The 14,916-nt window shown below is 38.7% G+C and overlaps 2 protein-coding genes across 2 annotated transcripts; one reads left to right on the forward strand and one right to left on the reverse strand.

Moving 5' to 3' along the window:
* Positions 1 to 117: 117 nt before the first annotated feature.
* On the reverse strand, positions 118 to 2,546 carry LOC135701031 (small ribosomal subunit protein mS39). The gene is made up of 4 exons (XM_065221741.1): positions 2,409 to 2,546; positions 1,955 to 2,230; positions 1,493 to 1,888; positions 118 to 1,434 (listed from the first exon to the last, which is right to left on the reverse strand). Exons 1-4 carry the CDS (start codon positions 2,469 to 2,471, stop codon positions 172 to 174), a joined length of 1,998 nt encoding a protein of 665 aa, XP_065077813.1. The 5' UTR covers positions 2,472 to 2,546; the 3' UTR covers positions 118 to 171.
* An 8,623-nt stretch (positions 2,547 to 11,169) lies between these two features.
* LOC135701040 (uncharacterized) lies at positions 11,170 to 11,989 on the forward strand. Its single transcript, XM_065221749.1, has 2 exons — positions 11,170 to 11,257; positions 11,319 to 11,989. Exons 1-2 carry the CDS (start codon positions 11,243 to 11,245, stop codon positions 11,847 to 11,849), a joined length of 546 nt encoding a protein of 181 aa, XP_065077821.1. The 5' UTR covers positions 11,170 to 11,242; the 3' UTR covers positions 11,850 to 11,989.
* The last annotated feature ends 2,927 nt before the right edge of the window (positions 11,990 to 14,916 follow it).

Genomic DNA, 14,916 nt, shown 5'->3' on the forward strand with positions numbered 1-14,916 from the left:
ATGAAATCAAAATTGTCCAAGTTCATAAGTCATGTCTTATGGAATTTATGAGATATTTTCGCCTCAGTATAACAACAAAGCATTCTTTCTTATTCTACAGAAAGAAAAAACGGGAAATTCAATCGGATCAAAACTCCCACTATCTATAATCTATCATACAACAATCAACGTTCACTTACCTTCCTCCTCATCAACCTTACTGGGCTTCAACGCATCCGCTCCGACGTACCGCTTAATTTTCCCGATCTGCACCTCATCCAGCGTCATCGAACTGTGGATGTGCCGCCCGAACTCGGCACTCTCCGGGAACCCATTCTCCACGCAGTACTGCAGGCAAGTTATCGCCAAGCTCGGCTTCTTTTCTTCGATGGACAGCTGTATGAATGCCCTCAGGGCCATCACCTTCGGATCGCCGACGATCGAGTTTTGATCGTTGTTGATCTTTTCGAACAGAGTTTGCGCCTTTTCATAGTCCTTTCCGCGGCAACAGATCGTTAGGACATCCCCCAGGAGGGCTCCGGAGAAACCGGTTCGCTGATTACGATTGCTACCCGCGGCGATCAGTTCCTCCAGTCGTTTGTACATGTCCCATGCAATGGTCGTAAATTTTTCTACCAGCTCAGGGTTTTCTGGTTGATTTGTGATCATGATTTGAAGGATCATATTAAGCAGGTTTTCACGCCCGGTGTGATCGAATTGAATCATGTGCGACCACATTTGAGGAAGATAGTCCACGGCACAGTTTACGTCGATACACTTGAGGATGTCCTCCATTACGGATGGCTCCGGAATGTACACATTCGGAACGAGCATGTTGTAGGTTTCCATGAACGTTTCCAGCGGCTCGGTGTTGCACAGAACTGTGAAGAATTGACGATAGTAGATTGATTCCTTGTACGAATCTCCTATCAGGTTGTAGTTATCCTTGAAATGAAGTAAATTATTTACTCGTTTGGCTAAATCCTTATCGTGCAGATGATAGCGACAAACATCCATGGCAGTCACGAAAAAGAAGGTATCCTTAGGATCTTGAATGTGAAATTCTTTGTTCTCTATTTCGTTCATGATGTCGTGTAGAATATGGCTGGTTGGGCCACGCTCACGACAGAAGATGGCCAACATGTAGTACCAACTGGCCAGTGATGGTTCAATACCGAGCTTCTTGAACTCCGATAGCGTCTTCAAGGCATAAGTTCTCGGGTGGTTGTATCCTCCAATAGTCGTAATAGTCTGCAGAACCGCATTCAACGTTCCAATGTTGGGCATTAGACCTTGATTTTTCATCGCGGTCAGAACTTCACAAACCAAATCCCAGCGCATTTCGTAGCTTTCCTTCAGGAATGAAGCAATTTGAAGCAAACTGTTGAAAGTGTTCGTGTCCAAAAGAATGCCTTTTTCGATCGTCTCCTGATACAGAGCCCATGCTTTTTCCACCTATAAATTTGGATAAAATTTACAAGGTAAAACCACCCTTTGAAAAACTCATTCCCACCTGGAAATATTTCGCCATTCCACGAATCAGAGCACAGTAGTGCTCCGGTTTTTTGTCCTCAATTTCGTGAAAAATCTGCTCGGCCAACTCGAAGTCTTTCCACGTTTTTCTCTGACGACCCTTCTCCGTTACACCTTGCCGGAACCAACGTTCCTCGATGTACTCCTCGGCCAGCGAATCTTCGTGGTTGAAGAAGCACAGCAGTTCCATCAGGGATTGTTTCAGCTCTTCACTCACCACTATGTTATTCTTCTTCAACAAATTGTACACCAGAACCGCATCCTTCACGTCGACATTTCCGATCAGTTTTTCCAGATCGGTCGCTTCCACCTGGCTCTCTTCGTTGTAAATCATCGTAGGAACGAACATCGGCACGGGTGGAGCAGCTTCCTTGTGCTGAAATCGAAAAAAAAAACAATCTCAATAATTAAAATAAAACAAAAATTTAAAAAAAAATCCTACCTGAAACAACTTTGCATTCTCCTGCCGGATCCAGTGAGCCGCTTTCCGGCCGGCTTCCTGTGCCATCGCGTACGTTTTCTTGGCGATGTTGGACGTCGGAATCAGGTACGGATCATCGTGATACTTGTAGTGGGCTGCAGTTGGGTCGAACCCTACCGTGCTGGACAGAGCATTCAGAATGTCCGTGGGGCTACGTTCGATCCGTCGCGGAAGGGCAATTTTCTCTGGTGCGGATGAGGCGGTAATCGTGCTGCTACGACTACTATGCAACAGTGTCTATGTTGAGATACACAGGGATAAGTGAAATGTTTTGAAGAAATGTATTTAGATGCATTTCCGTTAAGGGTTCAATAAAATAAAATGCATTCGAATTTTGGCAATCTTTTTGGGTAATCTGAGCCCCGTCTCCAGCTCAAAGATTATGTTAATTTTTGATACAAATCACACAACTCACCGAAGTAATCCGAAAAGCAGGGTGCGGATGCAACTTGCTAAACGATTTGCATAAATGATTCATGGTTTTCACTTAAAAAACCGGAGGATTTTTCGGGAAAATGGATTAATTTTTACTGGGTTACAAAACAGTGCATGTTTTTTTCCTCCGATGCGGTGTGGTTATGTCACTGCTGTCATGAAACGAATAATCAAAACAAACTGCGGGTGGTGCTGAATTACTGCGCCGCCGCCGCAGCTGGAATAGGGTGGCCATATCTGGTTGGTTGGCAGCTTCAGATATAGGTGTCGCTAATCGATTGATGTTTTATTAAATTGATTTATTTGCACAATTTATTGATCAATAAATTAACGTGAAGATAGCCACGAGATTGATTAATTTAATGTCGTTTTCGTATTTACGGTGTGTAGCTACGCCGGTGCTTCACCACCGTATGTCGAAATAAGATATTTGAAGCACAGACAGACATATACATAACACAATTTATTATTTCTCAATGTAAAACTTCGTCACTACCGCCATTTATTGAGTGAGATCTGTTGTGGTGGGCAGTACGCTGATTAGATTGAAGCACAGACAAACAGACATAATACTCAAAATCACATTCTTTGCAAATAAGGTTTCTCTTAAGAATCGCGGGATATCAAGAGAGTGAACCCGCATAAACGCGAACCATAAATTGACCTTACCTAAAATGGTTAAAAATTGTTTATAATCCCTGCTAAACTTTAACAGAAATGGTTATGGAACTTTACATGAACGTTTAATGATAAAGTTTCAACCTTATGTATTATGGTTTTTTGGAACTGGACCTTACAAATAATGGGTTGTTAAGAACCATTACCGTTCCAAATTCTTGTTTTCTCCATACATTTTCGGAAAGAGAACTATATTAGAACCTTTTAACTTATGGTTTGAGAACTTTAATGGTAATGGTTATGGTAGTCAGTAAGGTCCACAAATGGTTTTGTAACATCGATCAACTTTATGTGGAATATATCGCGAATTGGTTGCCTGTAATTTACTGATCACCAATTCACGATATATTCCACGTAAAGTTGAGCGATAATACAAAACCATTAATGGACCTTACTGACTACCATAACCATTACCATTAATGTTCTCAAATCATAAGTAAAAACGTTCTTATATAGTTCTCTTTCTGAAAATGTATGGAGAAAACAAGAATTTTGAATGGTAATGGTTCTTAACAACCCATTATTTGTAAGGTCCAGTTCCAAAAAACCATAATACATAAGGTTGAAACTTTATCATTAAACGTTCATGTAAAGTTCCAAAACCATTTCAGTTAAAGTTTAGCAGGGATTATAAACAATTTTTAACCATTTTAGGTAAGGTCAATTTATGGTTCACGTTTATGCGGGAAGCACTCTTCATATCATTTTACAAGCAACTTTTCCTTTAATTATTGTTTTTATTATCTCTTCCTTATCAAATAGGGGAAACGCTCCTATATTGGCCATGCTCCTATTTTGGCCATGTTTTAGAGATATTTAACGTTTGATACAAGTTTGAAGTCATGAGGTCTGTTAAGATTATTGATTTAAATCATATTCATCGGGGTACACACACACAAAGAACAAAAATTGTTGCAATAAAAATAATGCATTTTCAAATTAAAAGTTTCGCAAATTTCGTAGTTTCAACTACGAAAATATTCAAATGAAAAGTTATTGTTTTGTTTTGAAAGTGTTTCTTTTACTCTCGACTCGTTATTTTAAAAGCGCATTCTTTTAAAATAAAAGTTGATCAACTTTCAAAAATACCTTTTCATAGCGATGTTTTTGGCAACACTTGACCTCCATTTGGCGCTAAATTTGAGTTGACGTCGATTGATGGAGGAATGGTTTTGGCTGGCTTCCATAGGAGTTTTTTTAGTATGGTAATTGATTCAACGGTAAGTTTAATAAACTACGAAACCATAATTGATGATGATGAATCTATTTATGAAACGTAACCAATAATTTCATCTCCACAGATCAACGTATTTAACTCGGTATTCAAGGCGCTTAGTGAAGAGCTCCATTCTGATCTTGAATTTGCTCATCTTCCGTGGGAATAATCTGACAACCATCTACTAAATCTATAAGCTGCATACAGGTATAGCTCCAATCACTCATAATTGCTAATTGTACCATTCTCAAGACTTGTAGATTTACAAGAAATAACTAAAGGTTTCCAATATTGATTTGTATCTTTCTCATTTGCAGTCTAAATACCCGGAACAGGTACCAGTTGCAGGATGAAGCATCCCATCAGCTGCAGTGGAAAAATCATCGGAGAACTTCGAGCCCACAGCAGCGACGTCTTCGGAAACCGGGTAGCATAACATGAATAACATATTTATAGAATATAGTATATACTATTAAATATTATCAAGAAATTAAAAATAATATAAATAATTAAAAAAAATATTATATTGAAAATGCTTGTTTTTAAATCGACAACATTTATTTTTCCTATTCAAAGTGGCACATTTTATTTACACTATATTAAACTTTCATGTCAAAAGCTTGTTTGAAACACGCTGTTGATTTAAAAACTGCCATGCTTTCAATTTGACAGTCCTACAACTCGATTTGAAAGTTTCAACTTTTGAAAGTAGGGAGTGGGCAACTTTTGAATTGACAGTTAGATTACGTTCATTTTGAAAGCTAGCCGCTTTCTACCAAAAAGAACCAATGCAAACTTTTAATTTCACTAATGGTTTTTTTTAATTTTAATAATGATTATTTTTTGTGTGCATGCCCATGCATCGCCCACAAATCGCATTTTTTTTCTGAGGTATGGCCTAAATAGGAACTTATGACCACAGACAAACAGACATAACACATTGAATATTTTTCACTGTAAAACATCGTCGCTAAATCATTACCGCCATCTGTTAAGTACCCCTTGGGTGGGCACTACGCTGAACAGACGGCGGTAGTGTGTTAACGTCAAACGCAAGGGAATTGACAAGATATCGCACCCATTCACAACACACATGGGCCGGGACCAACGGCTTTACTTCCCTTCCGAAGGAAGACGTGACCAGAGATTTTTATGCCTCAGAAAAATCCCACCGAACTCGGTTGAGATTGAACCCAGACCCATTGGGGTGTTAGAAGTAACACTTACCACTACACCACTGGCGCCGGCTTAAATTGGAACAAATGTGGACCACATAATAGCTATTATCGTTGATCATCAGTTTCTAATGTGCTATTCAAGGTTGCAAAACTCATTTCAGCTAAAATAATGTTTTTCGGAATAATAAAACCAAAAGATGGTATGATGGCATGTTTTACTTGTAACTTACAAGAAGAGGTTACAAAGTATGCGTTGGAAACATAAAACCTGTAAATTTTGCTTTCTATGAGTCACAATCAGCGATTTGCTGATCGCTGAGTGAGTGAGTGAGTTTGTGAAAAATCGCTGATTGTGACTCTCATGAAGTGAAATAAACAGGTTTAATATGAGCGGAGACGAGCCAGCCAACGGCTGAAAGTCTCCTTAATAAAGATATAAAAAAAAGGTTTAATATGTCAAACACATTCTTTGCAACCTCTTCTTGTATCCTACCAATTCAAAATTTGATCATGGCATCTAATTATTTCATAATTTAGAAAAACATTGTTTTAGCTGAAATGAGTCTTTGCCACCTTGGTGCTATTTATTATGTTATCAAGTTTTTGATCTGATAAGTTTTATTTTTATTAACCTACCTCGCTATATACCACCTACAAGTTGGTGCAGTAGTGTGCGCCGATTAAACGTCAGAATACTCTATAGATCTGTTGAACTTGGTCTTTCTCGACCATTTTGAAAATCATCATAATGATATCAGGCATAACATTTGATAACGGCACAAAAGCATTTGTAAACAAACTTTCTAAGGCCCTTTACAAGCGAAACAAAGTACGCTCACGCAAACCAATACCACTTTCGTAAAGTTGATAGTTGCCCCTATCCGATGATGTTGTTTGTTTGTGTGAGCGTAAAGGGTCGCGTGTAAAGGGCCTTAGAAAGTTTGTTTACAAATGCTTTTGTGCCGTTATCAAATGTTATGCCTGATATATAGAAATAGTGAAAGGTTAGTCATTTTGCACCATGCCTATAGGCTGTGAATCATTTGCCGAGTTAAATTTAACCCTTGAACCACAGTGACATTTCGAAAGTTATTTCTTATGTTCGAAAATTCCTGTATTTCTGATCGATCGGTTTTCGAGCAGAACTCAGCCACGGTTGTCAAAATTTAACTTCTTGTCTGTCAGAAATAACCACGCTTGGATAGTAGGTTAATCGATAACTTTCCATCTGTCAAATTTTAACCAAAAGTTAAAAAATCCGCCAAATGGTGTCCTCAGGGGTAAAGTGTGTTAACTTTCTATTATAGAGTAATTATTGACGAATAATTTGAGGTTTGTGTCTACAGATTCCAAATACAATATTTATGAGTATTCCAAACTAAAGAGCCTGAATTTATAAAGAGACGACATCTTATCCATTTGACAGGTCTTCTGCTCGATTGGAATGACTTTTCCTATGACTTTGACAGATAATCGATTGTTCCAACTTTGACATGTCGTCTCTTTATAAATTCAGGCTCTTTATTCCAAACCATACCTGAGTGGAATTTTAAGAGAATTCTGATAAGAATTCCACGTAAATTCCGAGAAAAGCTTCAACTGAATTCTATGCATAATGCCAAATGATATGTGCAAAGGATATCAAATTCAAAGTGTCAATGTAATTTCAATGATAATTCCGTGAACATTCCGTGAAAGATTTCTACATTATTGAGAGAAAATTCCTCGTAAATTCTAGGATGATGTCAGGCAAATTCAATAAGAAAACATCAACATGATTTTATAAAAAACTGCAAAACGTTTCTTTAGTGAAATGGCTGCAAATTCCAAGGAGAATCCAAGTGAAATGTAATTATGATAGGGAACTACAACGGATTCTTGAAAGAAAAATTTAAAATTCGAACAGAATCTGTGAGAAAACTTGTGATGAATTTGTTGGAGTGTTCCGCAGAAAATTTCTGGATTGTTTTGATGAAAATTTCAAGCAAATAGCACATAGAATTTCAAATTTATGCAAGGAGAATTTTGAAAAGATCTCAGACAAGGGGTATAATTCTAATGAAATTCTTAAGAACATTCCAAAGACATATTGTAAAGAGTTCTGAGACAATTCAGTGCCAACATTTCAAAGGGGCGTAATTGCTTTTGTAAACAATGGTTTTAGCCGTCGATTTCTCGCAAATAAATTCCACCCTGCCAAATTACCAATACTAGCTGGTACAGGAAACATTTATCTACCTGCTGGTGTCATTCATTTTTATGAGTGAGCTTTCATTCGCGAGAAATCGACGACTAAAACCATTGTTTACAAATGCAATTACGCCCCTTTGAAAAGTTGGCACTGAATTATCAAGGTAATTGAGACATATGAGAAGTATGCTAGGTATGGCACTGTACCGTTTCCCAAAATCATGTTTATAATAAAGAGCGTCTAAAGGGTGTCCCGCATCAAATTGCATCACGGAAAAACGCGTAAGAAAATTACCTAGTTGACCGATCCTTTTCAAACTTTCAGACAGTAAAACATAACCCATGAGCTCAGAAAAACAGATATAACACATTGAATATTTCTCACTGTAAAACATCGTCGCTAAAACATTACCGCCATCTGTTGAGTACACTGTGGTGGGTAGTACGCTGAACAGATGGCGGTAGTGTGTAAACGTCAAATGCAAGGGAAATGACTATGCACGCCACAGGTGGTGGTACTACCAAATACAAAACTTTTAACCGTTTAATGATTGTTCGATGAACAACTAGCGAGTGTTATGTCTGTTTGTCTGTGCCATAAGTAATCTTATTTATTTCATTCAACTTCAATACCATAATCTTACGCTTAACTCCACTCATTAGGTTCTGTACAACATCTTGCTGCAGCTTCTTCTGTACGGAAACATACTTTTTCTTCATGTCTTCCTCAGATTTTACCTCCTTGGGATGCTTCCGTAGTGCCTGCTTCATAATAGCTCATTATTTTTCGATGGGCCTTAGTTTCGGTGCGTTGAAGGGGGTGGGGGGGGGGGAGGTTCATGTTCTTGGGTATGAAAGTGACCCCGTTGGATTCGAATCATCCATGATGAGACAGTGAGGCTTCTGGGTGTGCAATTTGAATTTTCGCTCCACAGTGCTTAAACGGTTCCAAATTCGGTCCTGCTTAGCCTCCCAAAATTTGAACTACTTTAGTAAGAAACATTTCAAATTTATATGGGAATTCCTATGGGAAAACTTATGTTTTTGTTCATATCTATCTAACAATTCATCACATCACCTTGCTTTTAAAACCACTTTTCAATCAAATGTAAGGAACAAAAGTTATTAATGATTCAAGTCACTGATGTCTTATGATTATGCTCATTCAACTGTTCAGCAGGAAACATTGGTGTTTCTGGTGCGAATAATAGAGGACAAATATCATGGCTACTATGTCACACTGCAGAATCCAGTGTTGCCCACAAAACAGCTGCTTGATCATGCCATAAGATTATCAATCTCTTAAACAATTAATAACAATTTAATTTGACATTTGGCTGAAAAACGGTGTTCCGCAAAGTTGTAGCTTAGAAAATTTTCCGTAAGAAAAGTTATAGAAATTTTCGAAAAAGCAATATCGAAAATGGGTAGAAGACAATGAACAAAAAGTTTGCATCAGTCTAGTGTGCAGTTTCCGGGCCCGTGACTTTCCCACCGTATGTTGCCGTTCGTCACGATTTGGAGCCTTGTGCACTTTGTACGTATGCAGTCCCTCCCGGTCCTTGGCTCTCTGAACGAAAGACTTGGACAGATTCAACTTTTTTACCACATCCCTGACCGAAGCATTGGGATTCCGCTTTAACGCTTTCATGACACGCTTTTGATCTTGATCACTAATAGAACATTCATTCTGTATGCATTTCTCCTTCCGTTCGATGCTCACAGTTTCATAGTAACGTTTAATCACACGACTCACCGTTGACAGCACGATTCCGAGTTGTTTTCTGATGTCCCCATGAGAGAGTTGAGGATTTTCTTGGTGCTTGCGTAAAATCAATTCGCGACGTTGAATTTCGGGTGACGCCATTTTTTCAACTTTCAAAAAACTGACAGTGGTAAAAATACAGTGTAAATAATACACTCTAAACTCCTTCTACCCAAATGTTCAAGAGAAAATACCCAATGGATAATTTTCTACAGTGTTTTTTCCGTGATTCAATTTGATGTGGGACACCCTTTAGTATAAGAGAGGAGCAGACTGACTGGTTTTGAACTAAATGAACTGTCAATCTTGATTGCATTGGCAGTGTTGCTAGAAATAGTCTAGCTATAGTTAGCCGAGGCAGTTTGTTTTGAATCCACTTTTCTTTTATACTAGTTAAGTTTCCAAAAAGGTTTTTCATATTTTTCAACATATGCGGCATTGAGACTTCCTGCGGAAGAAATTTTAATTTTAACATATAACAACACTTCCTCTAGACAAAGCATCAAGTCTGGTAAGACATTTGCTAGCAACAATTTTCAGTCATCGTCATCGTGTACAAACGGTTAAGGGGAAAGGGGACGTCATTATTTTTTGGAAATTCAAAAGCAGTTTTTTCGTTTAAAACCGATATCCTGTCATTGAAAATGTGTTCACAATGATCTGGTAGGAACACTTAGAATGCAATGCACACATTTTCATGACCATAATTTTGATTTTGTACGAAAAACTGTTTTTGGAATTTTGAAAATTAATGACGCCCCGAGTGACGCCCCCCTGCACCTTAAAATCAGAGTAGGTTTTCTTCCTGATAAATCCTTCCACAGACTAGTATTGTGATTGTTTGGCTATCTCATTCAAGATGATTGCACTGTAAATGAAGATGTCAACAAGGCAGTTCATTTTTAGTTCTAACGAAGATGTATATCAACATTTTGCAGTCCAGAACCAGAAAAATATTTGCTCGTAGTCACGTAAGATGATTTGCAGAAATTTTAAAAGCGCTGAAGTTAACTTTGAACCAGACTGAATCAAAATAATATATTAATTTAAATTTCAGGGAAAATCGAAATTTTATCCCGGTGAGCGTTTTATTTTTCGGGTTTTCAAGGCGGAGAAAACCAGATATACCGCGCAGCAATCAAATTTCTGAAAGTTCCTGCTAATTTTCCATTTAGCATCACACTACCAGTGACGTTGTAACTTGTGAGCTCGAATTCAAATTACTCTAGCGTGCGATCTCCGAAAATGTGTAGGCAAACAGCGGAATGATGTTAAAAACTGTTTACTTAGCCCAACGTCACGAATGGTGTTCGTAATGCTAAAATTTAACGATGGCGGTCAACGGACCAGTTTGTAGGTCGTGGATCTGTTTTGTTATCACTGAACATATTAGCTTGGAATCTAATTGATTAGGCCAACCAACGAGACAAAAATAAACTTCTCCAGTTATTTTTAGCCTGGTCGTTGCCAATGTGGAAAAATTTAATATCCGCTTAAGGCATACGCTTTGTTTTCAAAGCTAGCAGCAAAGAGTTTCCATGTTATGACTTTAAAAATAGGTTTTGATTCCAAGTGACTGAATGAGGTCCAATCGAGTATCGCAAACTTCACGGGTGGGCGTTAATTGAAATATTCGATTTACTATCACTGCGAAGAAGGTTTCCTTTTTAAAGCCACAGCCGAGAGGAGTCAGTTAATCTGCGAATCGAGAAAAGATAAGACGCCTTAAGTTTGATTCCGCCAGAGACAGTCTAAAAAATTCGAAAGTTTTTAAATAATTGCAGAAAATGTCGGAAATTGAGGTAATTTGAATTACTGTTCCCCTGTTTCAACGTTGTTTTACAGATTCTCGCAATCTTTCAGGTTTTCAACGATTCTATCCAGTTTGTGTGCGATTTGTGCTCGCTGAGGTATTCTACGTTTGAGATCTTGATGACTCACAATCGGATCAAACACTACCACTCGATACGGTTTCGGTGCGGGTTGTGCAACGAGGCTTTCATGAACGAGGATGACCTGCACTGCCATTTTATCCTGACGCATCGGGTGGACCCATACGACCTGGAATGCAATCAGATGATTCAAAACAAGAAGGCTCTACAGGAAATGGTGTTATCGGACGACGAACGGAAAAGAATTATGTCCCGCTGTGATACTCAAGATGCATTCGGTGATGATGGTGATGACGATGATGACGATGAGGGTGGACTGACGTTTGGCCATCCGTGTAGTCACGACTCGGATTATGATGATGATGATGAACTGGAACTTAACTACAATGAACTGTTCAAGAAGCGGAAACAGAGCGCTATGACTCAAGAAGAGATCATGGAACTGGCAGATGTGTTTAAAAAACCGTCCGAGGCCATTTGTATCTCCAAATTGCATTTCTAGACCAGTGCTGGTGGACCACACAGAGGAAGATGGATATCATGAAAAAAGGTGTTAATTTTTCGATCTGTTTCGATTCGCAGTTTTTGCAACATGTGTGCATGCATACCGCTCTACTTCCCCTCAGTGTGCTATGATAGGTACTGTTAAGGCTGACGTCAATCCTTCGAGTTTAAGTGTTAATTTAATCAATAAACATGTTTATCGGATTTTTCATATTGAAAATAAAAAAAAAAAAAAACATGTTGCTGCCCGTTTGAGAAAATACCATTTAGTACTGTTGCTTCAGGGTTGTCTGTTACGTCGTTAAAACGAGTGTACACTGAAGCAAATAAATTTAACAGTTTCATAGGCCCCACTTAAAAACGACACATATGAATTTCATAAGTGTCTTCGTCTTACATGAAATAGCTCTTAAACGCCTTCAACCATATATTTTTCCCAAGCGTTACAAGATTAGTGATAACATTATTTTTCATAAGGCAAATCAATGAAAATTATACCGATTTCTTGTGGCTAAAATTCATAAGTGGTTATTATGGAATTATTACGTTATTTTGCCTCAGTGTATATTTATAAAACGCAAAATTGAGAATGAGTGCAACAACAAAATCAATAAGAATACACCAAACTTTGAGAAATGTAGGATTATCTTACGGGTTCGTATAAAACGCATTTATTTTAAACAAAACCTTAAGAGAATGTTGCACTCCTGTAATATGGTCATTGAGAAACTTTAAATTTATAAATTTAATAAAATTTATTTTATATGACCTAAATTGAATTACACCAATTAACCGATAGAATCCGCTTTTGTTTCACACTTCGTTTTGTTTTCACCATCTCGGCAATTTTTTGTCGAGATTTGCACAGCTGAGTGCGCGGCAATACATGTTACTAGAATCTCAGCAAATATGACGTTTGTTTGTTGAGATTCAGCAAAACATATTCCGTGACTTAGCAACCACATGCCACGCCAGATGTCCGCAAAATATGTTTTCCGGGAACTCGGCTGTGCAAATATACGCAAAATTGTTTGTGCTCGGTTACTCAAGAACTACGGCACACTTCTCTGCTATATGCAGTCGATTTATGTGTTTCTGCAAATGTCTAGTATAAGAATTTAATTCGTTTGTCTTTCGTATCTCTTTATTGGTTTTTGTTTGAGTCTCATCGTCGCCCACTGGTCACCATAGCCGGTCGAACTCCAGACGAATCTAGATCCACACTACCGATCATACTGGCGACAACGCTCTGATGAGACAACGAAACCCTACCCCCAAGCTCCTCCCCTTTTCCTATCCTTCGACAATGTACCCCTCTAACCTCGGGTAAGCCGCGAGTATTCGGCCCAACTCCTACTAGACATAGAATTAAGTGAATTTTGTTACAAACAAAGAACATTGAATTATCGGCTCCGTAAAGCTAAAGACCCAAACGCAATGTGGACGGAAGCGGAACGGACACGGAAAGTTTGACAGTTGTCACAAATGCCATCAAGAAGCCTAACCGATGTCGATTTGGTTTTAACTAGTTTTCAATCCGACAAGTAGGCTTACTCAGATCGGGCTTCTCCGCTTCCGCTGTCATTGCGCTTGGGCCTTACAAATAAACGAACTAGATAAAAAACTACGGCACTTATTCTTCTTCATCGCATTGCAAGCTTATTGTTTATAGCATATTAGCTTATTGCGTGCGCTCAACTTCAACAGTTATCAATTGAGATCTTTCGATGCCTGTACCATTTTTGCATTAGAGTAAACGCTCCAATAGTTACGGTACGTTAGAAGTGTTAGGTTCCTATAGTTGCGTATGGAGACTCGATACACAACTATATGCATCGTGCTCTCTATTTGCTATTTGCTGAAGGAAGTGTTACTACTACCTAAAGCTACAACAAATTTAAACAGCACTTTTCAGTGCTCAACCTGTAAAAGTTTTTCTACCTTTTTCAACTCTTATTCCTCTTCGATCCTTGTTTGGACCCTATCCGAGGTAATCCTTCTTGGATATCGATTTGGAAAATTCCTCTTCGATCCTTCAGATTCTTATAGAAATCTGCTTGGAAGTCGATTTGGATAAAAATTTACTTCCGCCATGGAGTCTAAACGTAAAAGAAAGGGGCAAACTCTTGATCCCCCTTCTGATGAAATTAATTTGAGTAATCAATTTGATCTGCTCACGGATGATGAGAATGATCCATCATCCAAGAAAAATTCTAGTAAACTTTCCCGGCTTAATGTCAAGAAGGAAAAGATTCCCCCTATTGTGATAACCACTTCCGATTTCCATGCTCTTCGCATGGAACTTTTGAATTTCGTGAAAGTTAAGTTTTCACTACAAATTGGACGTCGGGGTGAATGCCGTGTATTGGCTGAAACCTTGGACGGATTTAAATGTCTTCTCAAGTATCTTACTGAGAAGAAGCACAAATTTTTTACTTACGACACCAAAACTGAACGTGTGTTCCAGATTGTCATGAAAGGACTGCCCAGTGGTGAATCCCTGGATCAGATCAAAGATGAACTGGCCTTAGAAAAAGCTAGCCTTATTCTCCATGTCCGAGTGAAGTGGGAACACTTCAGGAAGACTGGAGGAAATTTCCAAAACCTCACTCAGTGCCGTAAGTGTCAGGGATGGGGTCACGGAACTAAAAATTGCTACATGCCAGCTAAATGCATGAATTGTAGTGATTCCTCTCACGCAAAGGACGACTGTCCTGGGAAGGAAGATCCTAAGAAATTTAAATGTTCAAATTGTGGTGAAAACCACAAATCCAATTTTTGGGAATGTAAGGCTCGCAAAGCGATCCTACAATCTCGTTTTAACCGACAGGTAGGAAACGCTCCACTTTTCCGGTCAGGTACAAATTCCTCTGTAGTTAACAACGGTCAGCGAGGAACAAATTCTGTCAGCTATACAGTGGGGGCGACGTTTATCCCAACGCCGTCACTGCACCGCATCTCTGGTAACTGGAGAGGAACAGAGCGAAAGCAGAACATCATTCTCATACCAATCAGTCTGTAACCGAAACGAATGAATAAAGACGTGTCTAATCGTATACGGTCCC

The sequence above is a fragment of the Ochlerotatus camptorhynchus genome, unplaced genomic scaffold (genome assembly GCF_037179485.1).
Source record: "Ochlerotatus camptorhynchus isolate MF236.1 unplaced genomic scaffold, CSIRO-AGI_Acam_v1.1 ptg000014l, whole genome shotgun sequence".
Lineage (NCBI taxonomy): Eukaryota > Metazoa > Arthropoda > Insecta > Diptera > Culicidae > Ochlerotatus > Ochlerotatus camptorhynchus.